The 25,857-nt window shown below is 36.5% G+C and overlaps 1 protein-coding gene across 4 annotated transcripts in view; it reads left to right on the forward strand.

Annotated features, from left to right (window-relative positions):
* Window positions 1–25,857, forward strand: part of DPYD (dihydropyrimidine dehydrogenase) — a 796,351-nt gene that overhangs the window by 518,535 nt on the left and 251,959 nt on the right. For all 4 annotated transcript variants that reach the window (XM_025417538.3, XM_035718273.2, XM_049111637.1 and 1 more), the window contains 2 exons: window positions 8,256–8,324; window positions 15,694–15,777. In XM_025417538.3, the coding sequence (XP_025273323.1) occupies window positions 8,256–8,324; window positions 15,694–15,777 (153 nt within the window). The remainder of the gene's footprint in view (window positions 1–8,255; window positions 8,325–15,693; window positions 15,778–25,857) is intronic.

Here is a 25,857-nt window from a genome sequence, read left to right on the forward strand (position 1 = left end):
AAGATATAGAGAAGGACAAAAAGCCCTGTCCCCAAAAACTTCAGTCATCTTTTGAAAAACACATAAACAACAATTTAATGCAATATGATCAATGTTATAACAGAGAAAGGCAAAAGATGCTGTGGGATCTCAGATGGGATCAAAAGATGCTGTGGGACCCCTCAGAAGAGGGATGCCTGACATACTCAGGGGGGGAAGGGTACACAGGGAAGGCCTCATAGAGAAGGTAATGTCCAAATGAGAAGCTAGAATAATCTAAAGTTCAGATCCAAATACCTACCTGGTTAGAGACCATTGGTTTAGACCCTTGCCTGGATAAACCTGTTTCCTACCTATGCATCCAGTTCTGTTGCCGTTGAAGTTTATCCATTCATATCCTCCAATGCTAAATTGAACAGCTTGATATTTTTTAGAGTATATTACTTAAACACAGCATCCCGTGTCTTTGCTTCTTTTGCTCACTCCACCTGGAGTACTCTTGCCTCTTTTATTTCTAATCAGTTTCCAGTAAACACCCATGGATGATTTCAGAATCTAGTAAGAGTTACTTTTCTAGGCTATCTTCCCTGATTTACACAGGTATAAATAATCACCCTTCCTTTCTGCTCTCATTATATCCTGGTTCATACACTATAATTATTTTTGTATCAATTTACATATGTCTGCTTTATTATACCATATGCTCCTAGAGCACAGGGACCATTCCTTATTCATTCAGACAAAGGGAATAGACATATGGTCAGGAGAATGTAGAATACATGTTACATTAAGAAAGAACAGTAATTCAATGTGGTTGGAGTAAAAGTAGCATTGTGGTCTTGTATAGCTTATGAAAGCATTGGATTTTATCCCGAAGTTGGAGTTGAAAAACAAATGTGATGTGATCAGGTTTATTTCTTTAGAAGGATCTACCAGATGGCATAGGCTGAAGAGAGAGATAGGGAGATTAATAAGGAAGCTACTTCAGTGATCCAGGGAAGCAATGGTGAAGATCTTAACTAAGACAGTCATGATGAAAATCAGGAATACTTAGAAGAGATCATTGGAAAGTAAAGTAGAGAAGTACTTCTCAAACTTGCCTGTGCATCAGAATTACCTGGAGATGTTATGTTTGAAAAACCCTGTTGCTTGGGCCTAACTAAATACAAATTATGTTAGAATTATTATTATTCATAAAAATAATAATAATAATAATAATTATTATTATTATTATTATTATTAAAGTCCAGGGAACTTCAATGCTTAGCTAAGTTTGAGAACCAGTGGGCTTGACTTGGTGTAGGCAATGAGAAAGAACGGAAATCTAGTTTTTTAATTTGGGATGAAAGGGTGGAATATATGTAACATGAAGAAATTAGCAAATTCAGGGCTGAAAAGTGTAAGTTTAATTTTAGTAAATTGAATCTGGAGGTTAGAAGGTATGCTGTTCTTGAACTTAAGAGAAAGATATGAGTTCAAGGTGTACACTTTATAAATTTTCTACATACAGATATTATCTGAAATCATTGTAAATGTGATGTCTAAGAGTGTGTATGAAGATACTAAAAGAGGACCATGCGTAGACCCTGGGGACATCAACATGTAAAAGGTAGCCAGAGGTAGAAAAGCCTGGGAAGGAACAACAGAAATAAAAGTAAGGCAAGGTGGTATCTCCAAAGCTCATATGGAGGAGAGTTTCAGCAAGCTGGAGGGGTTCACTGTCTCAGTACTGAAGAGATTTCTTGTAACGATTTGGGCTAAAAAGTATCTAAAAGTATCACTGGTGACCTTGGGGAGATGAGTTCCTAGACACAGTAGGGACAATAACTAGATAAAATATATACAGAAGTAATCAAAAGAAGAGGAAAAGGCAGCCATTACTGTAGTTCCTGAATAGTCCAGTGTTTTGTTTTTCCTATTCTAATGGAAAACATCTGATTTTCTTTTTTTTTAAGATTTGTTTATTCGTTTATTCATGATAGACATAGAGAGAGAGAGAGAGAGGCAGAGACACAGGAGGAGGGAGAAGCAGGCTCCATGCCGGGAGCCCGACGTGGGATTCAATCCCGGGACTCCTGGATCACGCCCTGGGCCAAAGGCAGGCGCTAAACCGCTGCGCCACACAGGGATCCCCAACATCTGATTTTCTATGGAAACTATGTGCATACTTTTCTATGTTAGGAATAGTTGTATAAATAACACATTTGTTAGTTCCAAAATAAACAAAGAAAATGATGAATTTTTAAATAGTATAAAAAGACAACTTTAAGAATATTATTCTCATCTGCAAACATTAAATAAGCAATATCCATTTAAATTTAAAGAACTTAGGAATTTCAGTTTTAGTGTCCTATTCTCAATGTGTACATTTCAGGAAAATTGTACCAATCTCACTTGCTCTATTTGTACTACAGTATAAAGAACAGTTAAAATTTGAATATTGTACAGTTAATTAATATTTAATAAACGTTTTCTTAGTTTAAATGTCTTTGAAAATCATATGTCCCATGCTATTTTTCTTCCTGGGTATAATCCCAGTAGTGTTAAGGGGTAATATTGTTAAATTGTTTGACAAAACCTAACTCAGCTACTTGTAATTTACAGTTGTTCACCTTTGTCATTTCGCAGTTTTTCCCTACTAAAAAATTTAAGTTGTCTTGAAGCTGAATTGTTGACTGAATTTCCAATGTAGTTCATAGCATACTTACAGAATACCAAAACAGTGTTGCCAACATAGGTGTTTTAAGCATACACTTTAAGTAAATGGGAATTTGAGGAGTCAGCTTGTAACCAAATTAGAAGTTTTATGTTCTTCACTTTAATTTCTGATATGCAAACTTTATTCTATTTTTGGTTTGGAAAAAAATACTTAATAAAATCACTTTATTTTTTCATTCAGAGTAATTCAAAAATAATTTAATCATAAAATGTGATTCTTTAAAAGTTAGAAAGGATAACAATAGAAATCATGTAATACTGTTTTTTGTTTTGCTTTGTTTTTTTTTTTTCAGAATAAGTGTCCTATTTTTTAACTCTTGAGGAATTTTTCTAGGAGAAACAACATGCAAAATTTGATTAATAAATTATTATAGTTGGCATTTTATATGCTTTAGAACATTAATATCTCATAGTAATTAGATGTTTACGCAAAGAGTATACATTTTAAATCTATATTCGTTAGTCATGAATCAAAATGAAAGTCAAGTTATGTAAAAGTGCAATTTAAAAATATTCTGTGTAAAGCAGAATTAGATATAAAAATGCCCTTTCATGGAACACATCACATTTAAATGGCCAAAGCACCAGAAACTAGTCTTGATGAGTCTCAATTATAAAACATTGTATAAAACAGATCTGTGTTCTGACAAGGTTCTGATGTGTGTTCCAGTATTCTATATCATATTATCCTTTTGCTTTTACTAATTAATCTCCCCTTCCAAAAACATTATCAATTCTGATTAAATAAAATAAATAGGATTCTTACCATAAGCTCTTAGTAAACTTGCGTTCCCATTTTCTTGGATGACTATTTCAGTACTCTCAACTCTCCCCCATATTTCTAAACCTCTGTCCCCCACTTTCTTTCCTGTTGGGAGACCTCATCTACTACTTAAGAAAATATAAACACGAGGAAAGATAATTTCACCTTTTCCACACCAAATCTATAAAGTCAAGTGCATCCATACCTATTTTTTCTCTCTCTACCCTTTTCTTCCACTCCATTAAACTGGAAACAGTACCTCCTCTGCTCCTATCAAAATTTATTTCCTCTCGGGAACCTGGGTGGCTCAGTGGTTGAGCATCTGCCTTTGGCTCAGGTCGTGATTCCAGGGTCCTGGGATAGAGTCCGCATCAGGCTCCCCACAGGCCTGCTTCTCCCTCTGCCTATGTCTCTCCCTCTCTCTCTGTATCTGTCATGAATAGATAAATAAAATCTTAAAAAAAAAAAAAAAAGTTACCTCCTCTACTAATGCAACGGATTCATCATCACTTCTTCCCTTCTCAACAAGTTCTTATCTTTTCCAGATCATTTCCACAAGCATAAAACTTACTCAAATATGGCTCATTAATATATATATATCTCGGGGGCCCCTGGGTGGTTCAGTCAGTTAAGTGTCTGCCTTTGGCTCAGGTCATGACCTCAGGGCCCCTGGATGGAAGCGGGAGTTTATTTCTTCCTCTCCCTATATCTGGTACTTCCCCTGCTTTTACTCTGTCTCTCTCTCTCTCTGCCAAATAAATAAATAAAATCTTAAAAAAAAAAAAAAACCTCTTGCTAGACCTCCCATAACTTTATCTGCTGCCTTATTTATCTTTTAACTAGCTCACCAAAATCTTGAGTGTGTGTATCACTTCTCTCCACTTCTTCATATTCTGTTCACTCAGACTACTCCAGTGTGACTGCTGTCTCCCCTGCTTCACTGAAATCCTCTTTTTTTTAAAGATTTATTTATTTATTCATGATAGACATAGAAGGAGAGAGAGAGAGAGAGAGAGGCAGAGACACAGGCAGAGGGAGAAGCAGGCTCCATGCCAGGAGCCTGATGTGGGACTCGATCCCGGGACTCCAGGATCGTGCCCTGGGCCAAAGGCAGGCCCTAAACCGCTCAGCCACCCAGGGATCCCCTACTGAAATCCTTCTTGTAAAGGTTACCAATAGTTTCTGTGTTGCCTGATCACATGAATAATTCTCTGTTCTCTTACACAAACTCTCAGAAGTACTCACTAGCATGGGTTGCTCTTTACTTTTTGGAACACTTCCTTCTCTTGCCATTTGTGACATCACATTCTCAGGTGGCATCCCAGGTCCTTTCTTTTTCTTTATTTTATTCTTTTCTCTTTGAAATCACCTAACCAGATAGCTTTAAATGCCATTATATGTCCAATATATCTTCATCCCTCCCTCTTTAGTGAATTCTAGATTCATGTATACAGGGATACAATCTGTGTCCTCACTAATGAGATTTTATGTGTAATATATTAAGATTGAGCCTCTTAATACTCCTCCACTAGTTATTTTACTAAGCCTTGTTCCATCTCGGTAAAGTGTCTACAGTCCACTCAGTAGTTAAAGCCAATAATCTAAGCATTCTTAATCTCTCCTTTTCCCTCATCTCCTGAGTCTAACTGCTGACTAGTTTACTGGTTCCAGCTCAGAACTATCCACTTCTCCATGGATAATTACACATGGCACATTATTTCAACCTAACTGGACTCTGCTTTCATCCTAAAACACCTTCACCCCATTCCTTCTAAATTAGTGAAAATCATGCTTTGCAAATGTAGATTAGATAATTTTGTCACCCTCCTTTAAATCTTTCCCTGGCCTCAACTGCGGCTATAATAAAAAGCCCAAACTCCCACAGAGCTCAGCTCTCAGAGATATGGCTACTGCCTGCTTTTCTCCTTTTCTCTTATATGTTTCTTGCCTATCATGAAACTCCATCCACATGGCCTTCAATTTTACTTAAATATACCCTGCTCATTTCCACCTCAGTGTCTTTGCACATGTACTTTCTCTATTTAGAATGCCAGTTGTCACCCAATTCCTCATCTCGTCTTTCAGTGTAAGATGCCTTCTTATGTTTCATGTCTCAACTCATAACCCTTTACTGACCATCATCTGATATGTCACTATGCATCCTTGTGATTCAACATCTTCCTGTCCTCTATTATGCCTTCCTAACAATAGTTTTGACCTGGGAATAGTCCTAATACTCTTTTTTTTTTTTTTTTTTAACTTATAATTGTTTTCTCTCCCTAAAATGTAAGCTTCAGGAAGACGGACTTTTTCTATTTTTCTTTTTATCACTTCTGAGTTAGAACAGTCACTGGTACATAGTACACAAAATATTGGTTGAATGTTCAGTGGAAAAGATGCTAAGTCAATGTCTTAAACTCCTTATCGGGCAGCCCCAGTGGCTCAGTGGTTTAGCGCCGCCTTCAGTCCAGGGCGTGATCCTGGAGACCTGGGCTCGAGTCCCATGTCAGGCTCCCTGCATGGAGCCTGCTTCTCCCTCTGCCTGTGTCTCTACCCCTCTCTCTCTCTCTCTCTGTGTCTCTCATGAATAAATAAATAAAATCTTTAAAAAAAATAAAATAAAAATTAAAAAACTCCTTATCTTGCTAGTGTTCTGAGATTTTTCTCAGTCACTCAGATTCAGACTCTCAGATCTTTTGATTCCTCTTTCTCAATTGCTCCTTCTAGTACACAAGTCCTGTGTGTTTTAACATCTGACCCTATTTTGCATCACCAAGACCAACACTCACATTAGCCCTGTTCACTCCCATTCTGACTCATAGTGGTTATTTGTCAATAGTTTTCATCAGTTGTTTATTTTTTCCCTTCTCTGACTCATGATATTCTTTTCTGCTTAATTTTATTTTTTTTTTTCTGCTTAATTTTAAAAAGATGAGCTGATAAAGCAACTCACTCCCTAAACCTTTGGTGACCTCATTCATGTATTCACTCAGTCTTATTGTGTGCCAAACACTGTGCTGGTTATTATAGATAAAATGAGGAATGATACAGAGTAGTCCCAGCTCCCATGGAGATTGTAGTCTATCAGGAGAAAAAAAAAAATTAATGTTACAGACAGGCTTGTTGTCTTCATGGTTTTTAGAACTCTGTCCAATAGGATCACAAGTTATTTTATGTTCCTCTCAATGTTGAAAGCATTCATCTGACTTTTACAATGTACCTTTTGTTTTGTTTTCTAGATATATATAAAAAAGCTGCATGTGGTAAGAGTACAGTGACTTTTAGTGTACTCTTCCACTAGAATCTGTGACTTTAGGCTTGGCACCAACTCTTTGTGTCTCAATCTCAGTCTTTAAATGTTAATAACTTAAAATTTTACTGACATATATTGAATACTTATTTTGGGAAAGCAAAATCTAGTGGTTAGAAGCACAGATTTCCAGTCAAACTGCCTGGGTCTGAGTCCTGGCTCTGTGTCTTATTAGCTATATGCCTTGTAAATCTCAATGCCTCAGGCACCTGGGTGGCTCAGTGGTTGAGTGTCTTCCTTCAGTTTAGGTCATAATCCTGGGGTCCTGGGATTGAGTACCTCATCAGGCTCACCGCAGGGAGCCTGCTTCTCCCTGTGCCTGTGTCTCTGCCTTCATCTGTGTGTCTCTCATGAATAAATAAATAAATAAATCTCAGTGCCTCAGCACCTTCATCTCTAAAATGGGGAGAATAATGTGAATGATTGAGTGAAGTAAAAACCGTTAAAATAGCACTTAGCACATTGTAAGAGCTATGTAAATTTTAGCAATTTCCATTGTTACTTTTCTGAGTAGGTAATACTATTATCCATATTTAATCAATGAAAAACTAAATAACTTGCTGGGGACCACACAGTATGTGATAGAGTCAGAGTTCTAATCTGGACATTCTGGCTTCAGAGCAGGTGGTAGTAACTACTACTCTATACAACCTCTATTTTAGGCTTACTGTAAGACTATTGTTAAATAATCAACATTTAACAAAGTTTAAAACTATAATGCACTATGAATATGTAAGGTGTTATTATCTGTGCTGTAATAAGATATGATTGAAGAAGACACTAATTTATTTCTTTTCCATATCCTGGAACTTTTAGCTATACCAGTAATTATATTAATGAACATTTCTATGTCATTGTATAATTTAGGCAACCCTTTCACATCCACAAATTTATGTAATTCCCACTATCACTTTCTGAGGTTGGCAAAGTCAGTATCATTATTTCCATTTGAAGAAGGAGAATGCTGAGGATCAGAAAAGTTAAGTAACTTACATAAGAATTCAAGGGTAGTAGGGGCGCCTGGGTGGCTCAGTCAGTTAGTGTCTGCCTTCAGCTCAGGTCAGGATTCCAGGGTTCCGGGATTAAACCCCACATCCAGCCCCATGTCAAGACCCACACCAGGCTCCCTGCTCAGAAGGGAGCCCTGGTTCTCCTTCTCTCTCTGCTGCCTGCTGCTCCCCCAGCTTGTGCTCGCTTCCTCTGTCAAATAAAATAAAATAAAATCTTAAAAAAAAAAAAAAAGAACTCAAAAGGTAGTAAATGAGAAAGTCTCTAATATAAATCTGAAGCCCTGAATCCTCTGCCTTACCATAACACATTGCTAATTTTAAATAATTTGTCTTTCAACAGATCAAAAACTAACTTTTATGATATGGTTTACCATTATAAACATATATGTGTAAATATTATTATACTCTTGTGTACAAAACACCTTGTGTACAATTATTTGAACTGACTTTTTTTTTTCCTTTTTTCTTTTTGAAGATTGTGATTGCTAGCATCATGTGCAGTTATAGCAAAAATGACTGGATGGAGCTCTCCAAAATGGCTGAGGTAATGATTTCTTTCGTATATATTTATTTTATTTCTTCTCTTCCATTTTTATTAGTTTTAAATAAAGAGCTGCCATGAAGAATAGCCTAGTAGAAGTAAAATTGAATGGAAAATGGTAACTTAAAACATTTCTATTATAATTTGTTTACCCTGTGTTTTCATTAAAATGATGGAAATGTAAATTTAAAAGGAATCTATTCTATAAAAGTGGTCCCTTGGATTTCACACAGTACCTAAAAATCCTTTATTCTTTGAATCCATATACTCTTTATTTGCATATTAAGCAAACTGTATATTATGATGGATGCCATGATAAAATTTAATTCTACCTTTGAGAGTGTAACAGGATCTTACCTTGCCTTTAGGCAAACTAGTTTGACAGCGAGAAGAAATTTTGAATATAGAACTCTTGAATATTTAAAATATAAAAGGTTCATTTAATACTATTCTAGTGTGAATACAGACATGCATAAAATGGTAGGACAGAAGGCTCCTGAATGGAACACTAGTCAGCAGGTTTTCTATAATATAAATTGAATCTTGCGCAAATGCAAACAACTAACCATGTGCCTCAAATTTGTATTTCAAATAGAAAAATACATACTTAAAATTGTATACTTATGTCCATCATGCTGTCATGAAAAATATTCTAGACAGCTTTAGCTGAGGTTTCTTGAAAACCTCTCAGAAACGTAGAAGACTAAATCTAACAATACTTATATACTAATGACTCTACATTACAAAATATTATAAAGCCTTCCATGGCATTCAAAAATTAAACATTTTATTTGGATATCTTAAAACTGTGAGGGGAAGAATTACTTCTGGGACTTAAGGGGATGAAATTAAACATGATCAGTAATTGGCTTCATGATCTTTGGTGCTGGGGCCACTTTATACATGTATTTACCTAATTGACCATGAAATCTTCCACAGAACCTGTGCTTGGCATGAACTTTGCCAATTTTAAACTGACTATGATGAATGGCTTTATCATGCTACTTGCTCCTCTGCCTTTCTAAGGAATAAAATACTTTAAAATAAATATTTTCTTCAGCAAAGAGCATCAACTTTGTTTTCCCTTTTTTTTAATAATAAATTTTTTATTGGTGTTCAATTTGCCAACATACAGAATAACACCCAGTGCTCATCCCGTCAAGTGCCCCCCTCAGTGCCATCAACTTTTAAGTAAGCAAATTTCACTTCTAAAAACCTTAATTAGTGGGACGCCTGTGTGGCTCAGCGGTTGAGCGTCTGCCTTTGACTAAGGTGTGATCCTGGGGTCTGAGGATCAAGTCCCACATCGAGCTCCCTGTAAGGAGTCTGCTTCTCCCTCTGCCTGTGTGTGTGTGTGTGTGTGTGTGTGTGTGTGTGTGTGTTTGTCTCTCTCTCTCTCTCTGTGTGTCTCTCATGAATAAATAAATAAAATCTTTAAAAAATAAAAAAATAACTTTAATTAGTAACATACTAACCAATTTAAAGGTATTTTTTCACATTTCTCACATTCTATATGTATTTATTTAATTGCAGTTTCATTTAGTATAATTTTCTGAGTACGCGTAGCAAAAAAGAAAAAGAACAACAAAAACAGAAGAAAGGAGGGGAAAAAAATTTAGAAAGAAAAAGTTATGCTTTCCTTTCAGTCAAACCAGTCTGTAGTATCTCTCTATACAGGAAAGCAATCTACATATCAAGAAGGTCCATCTATAGATAGTGTCAATTAAAAAAAAATAATCTCCCCTATAATCTTAAAACATGGACTATCCCAGGCATGTCACATGAAAGAGTTATCCCCAGGCCTCCACATCCCACTGGAGGGTAATATTAGGCAGGATGATTCATCATAGCTCCTGTGGTAAATACCCAATAACACTTTGTAGCGTCACTAGTTGGTTTTGTCTTAACGAATGCATGCTTCAAAACCGATTAAAACAGATTTTTTTTTTTTTTTTACAATGAAAGAGCCCACGTTAAAACAAACCAACAAAAACAAAAAGTATTCAAGCCAAAGTTACTGTACCACTTCAATGTGCATTTCTTTGGGGGTGGTGATAATGGGCGGTAAGAAATGAGAGATATCACACCAGCTGTTCTAGCGCCAGTTTTAAGTTCAGCAAATGACTTAGTGTGATGATGAATATATTTTAAATTCATGAAGTTCTTCTCCTTATAGTAGATTAATTTTTGAATTACGCAATAGGGAACTGAGGAAATCTGTTATGAGCGCTTTACTATTACATCTGAAAACAGAAATGACACATGTGTAACAGCAGGACAGATCCAGATCCATACCAGAACATAAAAAAGTAAAGACCAAGAAACTCTGTGTCAGAATGAAAATTTGCACAAAGAAGAATCATTATTACTTGTTTGTTTCACCAGAGGCTACCATTGTATTTTAATATTCTAAATAAACATTTAAGATCATGTGGGTCATTAGAAAAAAAAATAGAACCTAGGCACATTCTTAAAATATGGTAAGTTCAACTGAATGCTATTTTTTAAAGTTAATGTATATCCAGCATATCTTTTTTATCATGTGCATATTTTTTAGAAAGTTTTGTTTTCTCCTAGAAATAAAACCATGCTGAAGTAAGCCTTCCATTTCACTGTAACCCAAGAATGACCACTTTTAATGTTGTCTTTTATGCATTATTCAGTCTGGTTTGACTTTGTTGTTTTTTGAATATCAGAAAAAAGAAGCAGCCTCTGGAAAACTTTTCACAGCTTGGTATCAAATCAGTAGCATTGTTACGGTCTGCTCAATTTTTCGGTATCTGATCACAGGCTTTCCTACTTTTCTGGGTCATGGATAACCTATTCCAATTCCATGCAAAGGAAGATCTGTGAAGCACCTACTGTGTGCACCATCTCTTACCAGCCAACACAAAGATGAATGAGACATAGCCTCAGCTGTACAGAAAGAGACCGGTCAGAAAGTTCAGAAAGACACCAAACTGAATCATTCTGAAAGCTCACAATATCAGGTCTTAAGTTGGTCTTGAACTCATTTTAATAGATCTTGAATCCATTTGTTTCTTAATGTGTATTAGCTTAGAAAACAGAGGCTGTGCCAAAGTTAATGTGAAGATGCTTACCCTAGAGTGGTAAGGAGTGGGGAGAAAAGGGAAATGAGATAGGAAGAAGGGAAAGCAGAGCCCCTATGGTGCATTACAGAACTGGCTCCCACTTCCCAAGGAAATGGAGCTGAGTGCTCAGTCTTGTGGGACAGAGAGTGCCATGTGAAATCATCCTGCCTCACAACAACTTAGAGGAGCAGAAGGGTGAAAGATGTACCTATGGGTTCCTTTCTGTCTACTTTCTCTCGCTGTCAGATTTCACACCCTAGGGCTTCACTTTCCTCTGCACTTGTAGGTTGCGTATCCAGCCCCTTTAGGGGCACCGCTAAGGAAGTCAAATGCCACACCTTGTTGTGAAATGTTTCTTATTTCTTGTTTGATGTTTCTTGTGAGATGTTGTGAGATCTAAACCCAGAACTGGCTAAGCCTGGCTGGGCCCTGGCATTCCAAAGCTGCCACTTTGACAGGTTCAATGGGGGCGGTGGCAAAGCACAGCTTTCATGCTGAGGAAGCTGTGAGAGCTGGCAATGACAGGAGCTGTGAGGACAGCAACAGGGGCTGAGGTACCTTTTTCAGCTAGTGGCAAAAGCTTGAGTGGCAAGGAGGGCCATCAGATTTGAAGCAGCATATAAATTGAGTGGAGCTCAATATGCATCACTGCCACCCTAATCCAAGTTTATCTGAGAGAGCTCCACTCATCTTCTTGCCCTCAATCAATCTGAAATCTTCCCACTCTCTTTTTCTCTTTTTTAAGATTGTATTCACTTATTCATGAGAGACACAGAGAAAGAGGCAGAGAGATAGGCAGAGGGAGAAGCAGGCTCTCTGTGGGGAACCCTATGTGGGACTCAATCCCAGGACCTCAGGATTAGAATCTGAGCCAAAGGCAGACGCTCAACCACTGAGCCACCCAGGTGCCCTCCACTCTCTTTCTTAAGATGCAAAATCCTAAATGTGGCCCATAAGTACTATATAGTCTGGCCCCCACCTGCCTCCTCAGTGCCATCCTCAGTCTGTTGTCCACATTCCAGCACCCACTGGCCTTCTTTTACTCCTCTGACACACTCCTAACTGAGAGCCTTTGCTGTTTGCTTGGCTTGGAATATTCTCTCTTACTCACAGAATGTTCTTTCTTGATTCTTGAGTCTGCTGACTAGTAGGTTAAACCCTCTGTCTTACTCCTTCTAAGCTCCTGACCTCGGAAGTCAGTTTACCACTAAAACAGATGAAACATAAACTTCAGGTCTCTTACTTGCCCAAGTTACTTCCAAGCCCCTGTACCTAATTTTGTATTTGTAATTTTAATTTTTTTTTCCTTAAAGAGGTTTCCCTGATTTGTTTAAGCTTCAGGCTCCCCCAAAATCTAGGTGTACCTCTGCCTATGCTTTTCCCTAATTTGTTTAAGCAGGTTGGAGATTCTAATTTGATGGCTGGATGATGGATGGATGGATAGACAGAAGAACCAGTACACAGTAATTGCTTATACTCACATAATATTTACTACAGTCCAGGCACTGTTCTAAGTCATTCACTTTTATTAAACTGGTTTATATCTTACAAAAGCAACCTATGAGTCACTTCCATGGTGTTCCACTTCATGGAGATAAGGACACTGAAGCAAAAGATAGATAATATGACCAAGACCACACAGGTAGTGTATATTAAAAGTGGGATTCAAACCCATGAAATCTGCCTCCAGAGTTCTGGCCATTGACATAGACATTCTCCTTCATATAAATAAATGGATGATAAGTAGATAATGTATGAAATTAGAAACAGCAGATTTTCTATGTCACGGCCTTCACTAGATTACTTTATTGTGTAATCATTTAGGTGAGGTGTAGAATAAACTCTGGGCTAAGTGAGTAAACTAAAAAGCTGTGACTAACAGGAGTCAGAATGCATGCCCAGTTTCAGTTAATTTAACATTTCATGCTAATTCAACAATTAAGGCTTTTCGAATGCATATAGTTGCTCGGAAATGGAATTAACTGCCTTTTAAGGTGATATACATCCTGTGACAAGAATATTCAAGCAGAGGCCAAAGGAATGTTCTCTGTCTCTTCATGTCACCTTGAGCAGGATTGTCTCAGTTTTGAGATAATCAAAGGCCTCTTCAGATGTGTTTGGTGGGTCGATGTTTGTATATGTATGTAATACTGGGGAAATCTTGATTAATTAGTCACTAGAAAGCCTATAAAGTGGATAGGTGGTTTTACAAGGTTTTAGTTTTACTTCAAGTTGAGAAGCTTTAAGGACGTCAAATGTTATATCTTCTTAACACACTATACCAATTCCAGCCTTGGAATTAGTGATTTCTAATAAGTTATAATAGTAAGAGAGAGCAGGATCTGGATTCAGAATGCTTGGTTTCAAGACCCTACTCTCATTTATAAAATGTGATATATTAAGCAAGTCACTTGAACTCTTTGTAACCTTTATTTTATCATTTGTAAAATGGGAATAATGATCCCACTATAAAGAGCCTGGTAAACTATCTAGGATGTTGTAAATAATCAATAAATGTTAGTTATTATTGTCTACTATGATAGCTAATGGTAAACTTCCACTTACATTTTAAGAAATACATATAATGTAAATATGTATATGAATGCCACCTACAGTTTATCTAATCCAAAATATTGTTGAACTGATTTACTATTAATTGCTGTATTTCAGCAAAATAAAGAGGTCTGAATTAAATATTTCAAATAACTAAGACTAAGAAAAGAGCAATATTGTATATAATAGCAATGTACAATCTTTTAATTAAGCTGGTAATTCCCACATGACATGGTTTTGAGATAAGCCCTATTATGTACAGTTTATACTTGAGTAGTTGGAGACAAAGGAGATTAAATGACTTCCTAAAGCATCCCCAATTCCTTAGCAGACCTAGGATTAGAACTCAGAATTTAGGCTGTGCTTTGTTCATGCTTTACCACCAAACCAGCAGGAAAAAAGTAAGTAGCATGATTCATGGTAATATTGAGATAATATGAAGCATTTTAAAACTGAATTAGAAAATCAAAAGCCATAATGAAGCCATATTAGAAAATAAGCTGGATGATCAAATGAACTTTCACAAATGTGCAAAAGAAAAAGCAGACTCACTAATGAATAAAGATGGATAAGAAAGTTAACCAAGAAGTAGCTAACTAGAAATTTTCAATTTGTTAAGGTTCTACTTAAAATTTATAAAGCACAAAAAAATAGGCTAAAATCTTGAACAATTAGAAAAAAAAAAGTGAGCCATTGAAGAAACAGTTGTTGGCATAAAGAAAGGTCTGTGATGCACTTAAAAAGTAGTGAACTCTATTTTTAAGCCTTTGTGTGACATTGTAGACATGTTTAATGTTATGGAAACTGACTCAAGCTTCTAGTTGACCTTACTTAAAAAGAAAGTGTGGCATTGGAGAAATTCTAGAAGTTAGGTAAAATAATGTACAAATTTGAATCATTTATAGTTTATCCCCCACCCCTCAAATTACCGTCTTAAACTATTAAAAAATGTTTTGTTTGTTCCTTGAGTTTTTCATAGAAGACTTGTCAAGAATTCTATGATTCTTCAAGTTGTCTATGAATACTTAGACATGAACTGTTGTGTTCATTTTCACAGGATCCACTAGTACACCAGTGAATTAATGAGTTAAATTAGAAGAAAGCCTATTTAATTATTAAAGACAAAAATGATCACTCCATGTTTCTTATCGTGGACCTATTTTCTATACAATACAATTGATTCTCAGTTAAAAACATTTCAAGTTTACTTATATGCATTCCAGGTAGCCTACTACATTTTTCTTTGCACTACAACTTCCAGTACCAATTATCCAAAATTAGTAAGATTTGCTTCTATAAAAGATAGAAGCTGTGTAGGGAAGGGAAGAAAAAAAATGTGACGTCAAACAAATCTGAGTTAAAATCTCTGCTGTGTCATTTAATATCCCAGGTTTGTCTTTAACTCCCCTGTGCTTTAGTTTCCTTGTGCAAAACTGGTGTCCTACTAATCCAAGGATTATGAGAATTAGAGGTAACAAATATAAAGCACATAGAGTAGTGAGTATCCTCTCACAAAAGCACTAGTGAATATTTGCTGTGGTTATTATTGTTATAGTAGACACTCTAATTTGAGAGTCAGAATATACCTCACAAGATAGCTGTAATGCAGGAAATGGAAGAGTTTAAATTTGACAAATGTGACCTATGCTGAGTTACCAATGATGAAAGTGTATCGAGACACAAATAAAGCTTTGCCTTTTCTTGCATTTTCCTTCCACGTCGTAAAGGCTTCTGGAGCAGATGCCCTGGAGTTAAATTTATCGTGTCCACATGGCATGGGAGAAAGAGGAATGGGCCTGGCCTGCGGGCAGGTAAGGACCTCAACAGCTGCCATCACGTATTTCTGTGTGACAGAACAGGCCCCTGTATGGATAGTAACTATACCTTAGGCAAGAAGATGTGTGGATCAGATGACTGGCTTGAGACTTCCAGGTCTGCATTGTTTAAATATTTAGTGCTTAAAAAGTGGAAAATGAGGGAAACTGAAATTACAGCAACTGTTTAGTTTTATTGAGGAAAATATCACATTATGTGCTTGACAGGAAGTAATATCATAACAAATAGTTTTTAAAAGCACTGAAGCAGAATTAGCTGATTTCAAATGCAATGTTCTTTATTCATTCCTGATGCTGATCCAGTTTCCCTGGAGCAATATACTGTACAAAATGCATTGTTCGTAGTGATTTTGTAGTAAATGGGGCACAGCACAAATTGCATTTTACATTTTTTAGCATATGATCATTATTCCCTAACTGTGTTTTGGGAGTTGCAAAAAGACTTTGATGCTATTTTTATTTTGGGATACAATAAATGGAACCTTCATGCTAAAACACTTTCAAAAACCTAATGAATAAAATGTGGAAATATATGTTAATATGTAGAAAATACTGCATCTTTATGTAACTAGATACAGTGTTGTATGTTAAGAAGCAATGTAAAAGCTTAATGCTAAAAAGGTGAGTGTTTTGCATCTAATTTGGCTTTTAAGCCCAGAGGGAAATGGTGTGAATTAAATAATATGAAATGTTGTCATTTATGACAAATTTTCTAGTCCTGGAAAGTTTACTTTTGTCTTTATATCTGGCACAGGGCCTAGTACATAGTAGGTGCTCAATCCGCCCCCCTCCCCCCCAAGTCTTTGGGTTATTTGAATTAAACTCAAGAGGCCGGAGGCCCTTAATTTGGAAGGGCAAAAATTTCTGCTTATTCCAATGAACCTAGGTTGCTGTTTTCATATTAGCATTCAGGGAGGATTTTAAAGTACCTTGTAAATATTTAATTAACATTCAAAATAGATTTGTAACTTGGGAAGAAACCATTCTCTTGTAGCAGCAGGAGCGGAGGGCTTAGTCAAATGGTCTTCAAATATATCCTCTGTTGCACTCACAACAGGTTACCCAGAAGATCAGTCAAGGTGGTGACAGAACCAAGCCTCAGAATTAGTCAATAGTGGGAAAATACTGTATTAAATCATGACTTCTTTGGGGCAAGGCTTGGGTGATTGAAATGAGGTAGGCTTCTGAAAGGACAGCTGGACAGAGTCTGATGTAGTCAGGTTCTTTCTTTATCCCTTGCATGGTTCCTAAAACTTTGACCCAAGATATTTTTTAGTTACATGGAGAAAAACAGCTCTGGAATATTTAAATCTGTTGACTAATCTTTTAAAGAAGGATACATTTTAATATATATTCCTTGCCCCAGAAATGGCAATTATTTTGAAAATGTTGCCCAACCTTGAGCTTATTTTTTAGAGTGGGCTTTGGCTCTGTGAACACATCTGAACTTACCCAGCTGTTAAGTGTCTTAGGTGTATCCTCTCCAGAGTTATTTAGCTACATAAATTTTTGCATAGCCTTTGGCTGAATGAGGATACCAAGCGTTAAAATTTTGCAGTCAGAGTTAGTATTAAGATTTCTAAAACCTTTGGAAAACATATGTTCCAAAAACCATGGTACCTTACGCTGAAGGAAACTTGGGAACATTGCCATTTCTTCTTTGGAGATGTTGTGCTTAGAAGATCTGTCATTTTACAGAAAGCGCCGTGTTGAAGTCTCCCAGTACAAGTGTATTATTATCTAAGTGTGCTTTACTTTGGTTATTAATTGATTGATATACTTGGCAGCTCCCACATTAGGGGCATAAATATTAATGATAGTTAGGTCCTCTTGTTGGATAGATCCTTTAAGCATGATATAGTGTCCCTCTTCATCTCTTACTGCAGTCTATAACAACTAATTATAATCTCTAAAACTAAAATCAGTCTTTATTAGCCACGTTTACAAATTTTCTTTTGAATTATATTTTCTTTTAAATCATATAATGGAAAAATAAAACATATTTAATCATTTCACGCCAACATATTTTAAATGATTAGCCTGCCCCAGAACACAGGAATCTTCGATATTTTAAATGGAGGGAAGGAAGAATATTAATGCATTATTTAAAAAAAAAAAAACTTCACTATAACTCTCACTCTGTAGAGCGGTCACAGGTGTGTCTAGGGCTTATTCATTTTTTTTCCTTTACTTCCTTTTTTCCCTTTCTCTACTTTGTTCCCATTGCCTCTTCCTTTCTTTTTGAGCTTCATAGTGTTGAACACTTGTAAGCTGGTGGCTTGGGAAATCTCTACTCAGTGTTAGGGGATTGAGAAGCCGTTCCAATTCCTCTTCCACACTGCAGTGCGATCCTCTATTCCATCTCTTGGAAACTCCGTGTGTGCAAAGCATAAGAGCTGTGTGTATTGCCAGAGCCCAATAGGTGTTTGCTTCATGAATGAGACAAACTGACATTAGTCCCATGCCTACAATATTTGTCTATTGGAAACACTCTTGTATTTTTTCCACTTCTGGTGTTTCCAGAAATCATCACAATTTTAGCCCCATGAAAAGAGGCAGAGGATCGCAGTATAGTATATGTTTTCCTCTCTAAGCATGTTTTTCCTCCATTGTGTCATATATTTTCTTATAAATATTTTATAAGTGAAAAATACTGCCTTTGTATCTAAATGATTTTATATTAACTACATATGTATATGTTTTAATATATGTCTGTTTATTTAAACTCTTTATAAATGTTCCCATAAGTGACCAAAAATTGTGCAATTTTTGAACTGACAAGGCTATATAACCTCTACTCCACAATATATAGAAATCATTTATTTACAGAATTTGTGAAAATGAAGGAAATCTCAAGCTGACCTTGGGCATTTGAATTGTATATTTCCTCCAAAGTGAAACAGAAAAACCCTGATAACTTTGATGGTCAAGCAAAAGTGAAAATATGCTCTAGCTTTAGTTGTATACACTCCAAAAAGTCAGTTATATTGCAACATGAAAAAATATTTTCGTTTTCTTCTCCTCCTTATAATAACCCTCTGAAGAGGTTGAGATTCTATCCCATTGTACAACAAGAACAGCAACAATAAAATAAAAACAAAAACTAAAAAAGACAACAACAAAAAACTAAAGCCTCCTTGCTTCCTAGGTCAAGATCTGGTCAGCAGTTGCCAACTATTAATTAGCATATAAGCCTAAATAGAGATAAGTCTCCAAGAACAGTTCTTAATAAATTGGTACTCCAGTGTAAGCATTGAATATTATTAACTGCGAGCTCAGTACAGTACTAAGGTATCTCTAAAATCATCTATAGTTCTAAATTCCCATTTCTCTAAATATATAAAAACAGCAACAAGCCTGAGTCTACTATTTAGATGTTATATCTCTCTGGAATAAGGGAGCCTCCCTGATGTCTTAACATTCAGAATAAAATTGTCTACGTGCAGTCTCTATACATCATTTTCCTGTGCCAACATATTAGTTTATAAATAAAAGCGAACTGTGATAAATTCTATAAAATTCAGGTAAAATGGCACCTCGTTGAGGTCTTCTCCTTTTCCTAAATACAAAGGGTTCTTACAGCATTGGCTGAATAACCCTCTTTTGTCCTTGAATTATTACTATTAACTATTAAGTATTTTTAATTCCATCCTGCAGAACCTCCTAACATAAATTCAGACAAAAGCTGAAGAAACTGGAATAACTTTGTGTTGTTGTGTTTACTTTGTTTCTAACAACGATTACCAACATTTGAAAAATAGGTGGCTTTGACAGAAAACACCCTATTTCTTAACTTTCTCTTGAGCTACGGGAAGATATGGCCACAGAGGGCCTGCGTTGCCATGCAGAAGTGAGGAAGTAGACCTTAACTATTCTCCTTTAACACTGGATGCGGTTCATGTAAATAGCAGGAAGGGGAAGTGCTTCTACCCAAACATGAATTTGATAAGTATGTGCCTCTCCAGTGCAACCTTCAAATATCACAACCAACCCTTCCCAGAATTTTTGCTGACTTTCTAGATCCCTGACATGGAAGAGTCTCTAAGCTGCCTTCTTTAGCCAGCAGTACCTTTAATTCTTAGACCATTGATCAGCCACCAAAGGAAAAAATAGTTGATGGAGGCTGTGGATGGAATGTGTGAGCTAAAATGCCTTCTCTTCTCACCTTCCTGTTTTATCTTCCACAAGGCAAAAAGGAAGAGCTGAGGCAGCATGCCCCACTGGATTTCGCAGTACTAGTTGTGTAGTCCTCTTGAAACAATTGTTTTCCTGCTGTCAGAAAACGCTAATTTCTAAAAGTTTTCTTAAGTTATTTTTCACACAAACTGTTTACTTTCTTTGCTTTGTGTCAGTGATGTGGTGTAGTAAAATACAGACTTCTAGAACTGAGAGGAACCTGAAAGATTTTCCAATTTGACCCCCTTATTTACAGGAAAGGAATCGGAGACTGGGAAGATACTTAAATTGCCTTTGCTGGAGAGAACAAAATGGCAAGGCCCATAGCCATTGACTCAGTTGTCACTGACGCTCATCTGGTGCTCTGTTCAGTATTTCCTATGGGTCATTTGAGTATATCCAGATCTCCAGTGAAAACTTAATAAGCTGGCACTGTGCCCTGGGAACTCCTGACTTCATACCTTTCTGCATACTATTGTTTGCTCTGCCTGGAGTTCATATTTTTTTCAACTGAAATTATCCAAATAGGAATCATCTGTCTACTTCTATTTTAAATGACATCTAATCTGTTAACTGAGTATGTCTTATTAGTCAACCAAACTTTCCATGAGAAAGAAAAAAGAATATATCGTATGTGAACAGATTTAAAGGTACAAACTTAGAAGCATACTCTCGTTTGAATCTCTAGTGACCTAGAGATTGAATCCCTGTCAATGGATTTGAATTTCTTTACCTAACAATTCTAATAGGCTACAAAGATGTTATTTCCCTGGACCTTACAGAATTCCCATTTTTCAGTGGTTTGGATGCTTTCTTTGTAGGTGTGATTGTTAAATAGTGCACACCTATTTCAGTAATGATGCCTTTGAATGGGAAATCCCAAAATGGTACTATAATCAGAGGGAAGACTACTCTAGCTTCACAGTTAAAGTAATGTCCTAAAGAAAGATGGTGGTGCCACTGCTATTACCTGCTATGTCTTGCTGTCTCACAGCCCCCTCTGTTTATTTACCCACATCCTCCGCATAGAATTTCTAAACACTGAAATGTTTAACTCAAACAGTCTTAGCATTAATTTTATCATCAGGAAATAGATCCGCAGCCCTGCTTTCATGGTGATTAGCTAAGTAAGAGCAAACAGATTTAAAAGTGGTAAATCTTAAAACGTTTACTGATCTTAAATAATTATTGAGTTAAATTAAGATCACCCAAACAACACTTTGATATTTCCCTCATGATCTGTTCTATGTCCAATTTAATTTTCACAAACTCTGTATGCCTATTTAAAAAAGAGAGAGAAAGGCTTTGTTTCTGTTACAACATGCCAACATTTTTCATAAAACATTAACCACAGATTATTACTCTTACCCTTGCCAGAGAGCAGACGTCTGTCACCAGGAAGAGAATCCAAAACTAAGTGTGAGGACCACATTGCCCCAGATGTGCTAGCATTTCTCTTGGGAAATAAAGCCTTCCTCCAGCAGCTGGGTTAACAGACACCCTATCTCATATACAATACAGGGTCCAGTGAGCGATGACCACAATCCGCCTGAATCAGGTACCCATTAGATGTTTGTGGAGGAGACAATATAAAGATACTGGTTTTAAAGCCAGCACAACTGACAAGTCATAATACTACCTATATTTCCCAGAGGAATTAAATTCAGGAACTTAGGAGTATGAGACACCCTAAAGGCTAGAAGAAAGAATATGGGAGCCCTATCCATGGTAAAATACAACTGAAGCCACAATGACCTCCCTGGCCTCTTTTGGGGATCTCAGGTGAGGATCACTGCTGAGTTAGATTGACTTTTTGATACTAGTCTGGTACATGCCCATGAGACATCCTGTTTCAGGTTCATGATTCCTCTCATTCCTTCTAACTCTAGCCCCAAAATAAATGTGTGCCACATTGTCCTAAAAGTGATGTTTAATCTTGCTCTAATTAGTGAATGTAACTTTGGGCTAGAGAGTTGGAACTAAGGTCTACAAAGTTGAAGGCTAGGCTGGCTTCAGTGCATTGAGTCCCTCACAGGTTTGGAAGTCATTCCTTCTCAAAATAACATCATTCCATTGAGAGCTATGAGAAACGGATGTATAGAAGCTTCTGCAAAAGTGACTGAAATCTGATATTGTCCATATACATTCGACTTATCCTGTTCTCTTTTCTTTTCCTTGCAGCATTATAATTTTAGAGGTGCTTTAAAATAAATTATCAACTTGTTTATAAGAAAAAGTATCTCTGATCAAAAAAGAAATATTTGCATTATACTGTATTATGTTGCCCAACTTTTATTTGAGTTTAATTATCAACCATTTGTGTAGACTGGGTGCTTGGATTAGTAGATAACTACAGGAGATGTGTAAGAGGCAATTATGTAACTGCCAATATTTCGCCTTAAGCTAATTCTCTATGAGTTTTTCAGTTTTAGTTATTAATGTTGGTTAATGATATAAAAATGATTGCTTTCTCCCCAAAATTATAAATTTTAGCAGAAAGCAATACCATTTAAGTCTAAATGAAATACTGCTATAGGTCAGGGAGTATCTTTGTTTATATCTATGACACCAATCATGTGGCAGTTAAAAGAATTGTATGTAGTACAGATAGGTGGATCACTGGTGAATGGTTGCAGTAAAAACATCTTAAACATGTATATAGGGGATCCCTGGGTGGCTCAGCGGTTTGGCGCCTGCCTTTGGCTCAGGGCGTGATCCTGGAGTCCCGGGATCGAGTCCCACATCAAGCTCCCGGCATGGAGCCTGCTTCTCCCTCCTCCTGTGTCTCTACCTCTTTCTCTCTCTCTCTGTGTGTCTATCATAAATAAAGATAAATAAATCTTTAAAAAAATAAACATGTATATATTTTTTGGCTTAGTGTGGCTTTTATTGTACTCATCATTTGTTATATTCCCAACATAAAGCAGCAATAGCATTTCACAATTTTTTTAAATCACCCTCAAACGATCACATCACAGTGAGTTTGAGAGTATAGCAGAATTTTCTATATCCCTGCTGACGTATAGCATAAAGATAAACTGAAAATGTCTTTGACCCAAAGAGAGAGACATGGGAGTAGGGTAGGGAGAGGCTGTGATCTTAATCAGTGGTATCATGGAGAGTTTGCATAGCATAATGTCACAGCAGAATAATAGGCATTAGCAGTGCAGAGTAGAAACGATGTTGGAAACCAGAATTACTGGCAGTGAAATGAAGGGTCTAGTCACAGATCCAACTAGCCTAGAATATTTGGAAAAACTGGCAAACACGACTGAGTCATTTATTAAAAGCCACAAAAGACTCGGGACACTGCATATTAGGCTAAAAAAGCAAGCTTCTCCAAAGCCTAGTAAGCACTCAGGAGCTAAGAGATTCAGAGGCAGCCTAGTTTATAATAAGGCAAGAGAAAGGATAATGAGTAAGACAAATCAAGGGAAGGCATGAGAGCCACCACTTTCAAGAAGACCTTAAAATTAAGGCAACTTGTACCTCAGAGAGAAAGTTTTTACACATTTTCCACTGGCATAGAAGGAGCCTTTTAAAGTGCAGTCAGTCTAGGGCTTCCAGTTGGGAGAAGGTGAGCAATGGCAGGAAGAAAGCACGTGGATTTGCCAGACTACTGAAGGAAATATTGCACCCCATCCCCACCCCCACAAAAAGTAAGTCAAAGAAAGTAGGTTTATTAAAATCATGGCATTTTTACAGCCCAGGAGTATTGATTCAAGATGGAAGACTCTATGGCTTTTGTTAACTATCATTTAGCAACTCCATTCCCAGAGAACTATTACAACCACCACCACCCCAGATACACATGAGGTAGCCCCTACTGATAATAACAGATTTTATACAAATATGAAGTCTGTCTTGATGTTGATTACATTGCAGAAGTCTTAATGACAGTCATGTTTTTTAGCTATCTTTCTTTTTGTTCTTTAACAAAAAAAAAATCACTTCATGAAGTAGCAGTATTATTAATAAATATATACTCTACAAAAAAAGTTTTGTTTAAGGAGATACCAATTTAAGACATGAATATCAACTTTAGAGACTTTGAAATGTTCTGAATGTCTTTTTTTCCTCGTGTTATTTGCTATTTATGTTTTCTAGTTTGAGTGTTTTCTCTCCCTATCTGTTGTTACTGAATGTATTTAGTTTTGAAAGTCCTTATAGATCAAGTTGCAAAATCAGTTATACTTAATGTATGTTAATGACCCATCAGAAAGTAGCATAGAGATTTTTTTTTCTCTTATTTGTGAAACTTTTAGCTGTCTATCAAATGGACCGAGATCTCTATTGCCAGTTTTTGTTTATCAATTTTTTTTCCTTGATTACACCAGAAATCATATGGCAACATAGTAGGCATGTCATTCCTGTTTCTGCTATAACCGTGTTTTGCCAAATGAAGGAGAACTTGGGTATATGAGGGAACAATTGGGTCCCTTCATTTCTAATATCTGTTCTCTATTCTTCTATCCCATATTCACTCTTGATTCTCTTTCTACATTCTATCACCTCAGTCTCAAACTTTTAGAGAACAACCTTTCTATTTAGGAGGTATAGGTTATAGAGACCCTATAGTATTTATTTCATTACCAAATCATCAAATACTTCTCAACTTTTATTCATTCAACAAATATTTAGCCTATCTAGTATGTACCAAAAATTGTGTGAAAAGCTGAGAGTATAGTAATAAACAAAAACAGACATGTTTTCTGCTCTCATGGAGCTTTCCATTTAGTAGAGTAGAGCATATAATGTGAAGTTTCTGGACTACTTGGAAGGGTCAAGGAAGGATTATATAAGAAAGTGATGTCAGATCTGGTAACAGAAATATTTAGAGGATTTTTAACTAAGTGAAATGATTGTAGTGGGTTAGAGCATTCCAAGCAGTGGAAACGGCATGAACAAAAGCCTTGTGGTTGAAACAAGGCATGGTCAAGGGCAAAAGAATAGGGTGCTTAGAGCACACACATATGGCACAAGATGGTGTTGAAGAGGAAAAAATAGAGGCCAGACTATAGAAGAGCTTGTAAGTCACACCTTGTTAAGCTTTTTGATCTTATCCAAACAGCAGTGGGAATTTATTAAAAGGTTTGTCGTGAGTGTGTGTATGTATGTATGTGTGCACATATATGTGTGCACAGGCCTGTGCATGTGTTTGATGGGTGGGATGGTGACAATGGTGGAGTGATATGATTGTATTTTCATTTTGAGAGAAGAGAATTAGAGGAGCAGGAGAATGGGCCTAAGAAGGCTGTCTGGAATAACCTTGCAGTTGTTCATGTAAAATATAATGGTAGTTTACAGCTTAGATTAGAGAAGTGATTGTAGAGAAAAAGAAGTGGATATTCCAGAGATAAGGAGTATATCCAACAGCATTTGAGGATGGGTTGGATATGGATTTTGAGGGAAAAGCAAGTGACAAAATAGTTCTTAGCTTTCTGTTCTGTGCTGATGGAGGAATTCTGTTATTAGAACCTAAGACAGATGTATTAGCTGATACAACTGACGGTATAAGGTTGAAATTGACTTCATGATTGTCTGGATCCAGAAAAGCAGATGATGTCTTCAGCATTCTCATTGTCTCTTCCTTTCTCTTTTTTACTCCATGGTATAGTGGATGACTTATTTTTCCCCGTGATAGATAAGCATTTTTAATCCATCTAATGACCTAGCCTCAGATAAATCTATGGTTCCTCATCCCAGTTCCCAGGGGATCTCCACCTTCCCACCCCTAGACCATATACTGATAGCTGTGATTCTGATATTTTTCAGCATACTCTCTCCAATCCCCACTACTAAATCCAGCAAAAACCTTCTTTTAAATGGATCCAGTCTTATTTTAAATAATTAAAAACTTAAAGCCTTTTGAATGTTAAA

This window comes from Canis lupus, chromosome 6 (assembly GCF_003254725.2).
Source record: "Canis lupus dingo isolate Sandy chromosome 6, ASM325472v2, whole genome shotgun sequence".
NCBI lineage: Eukaryota > Metazoa > Chordata > Mammalia > Carnivora > Canidae > Canis > Canis lupus.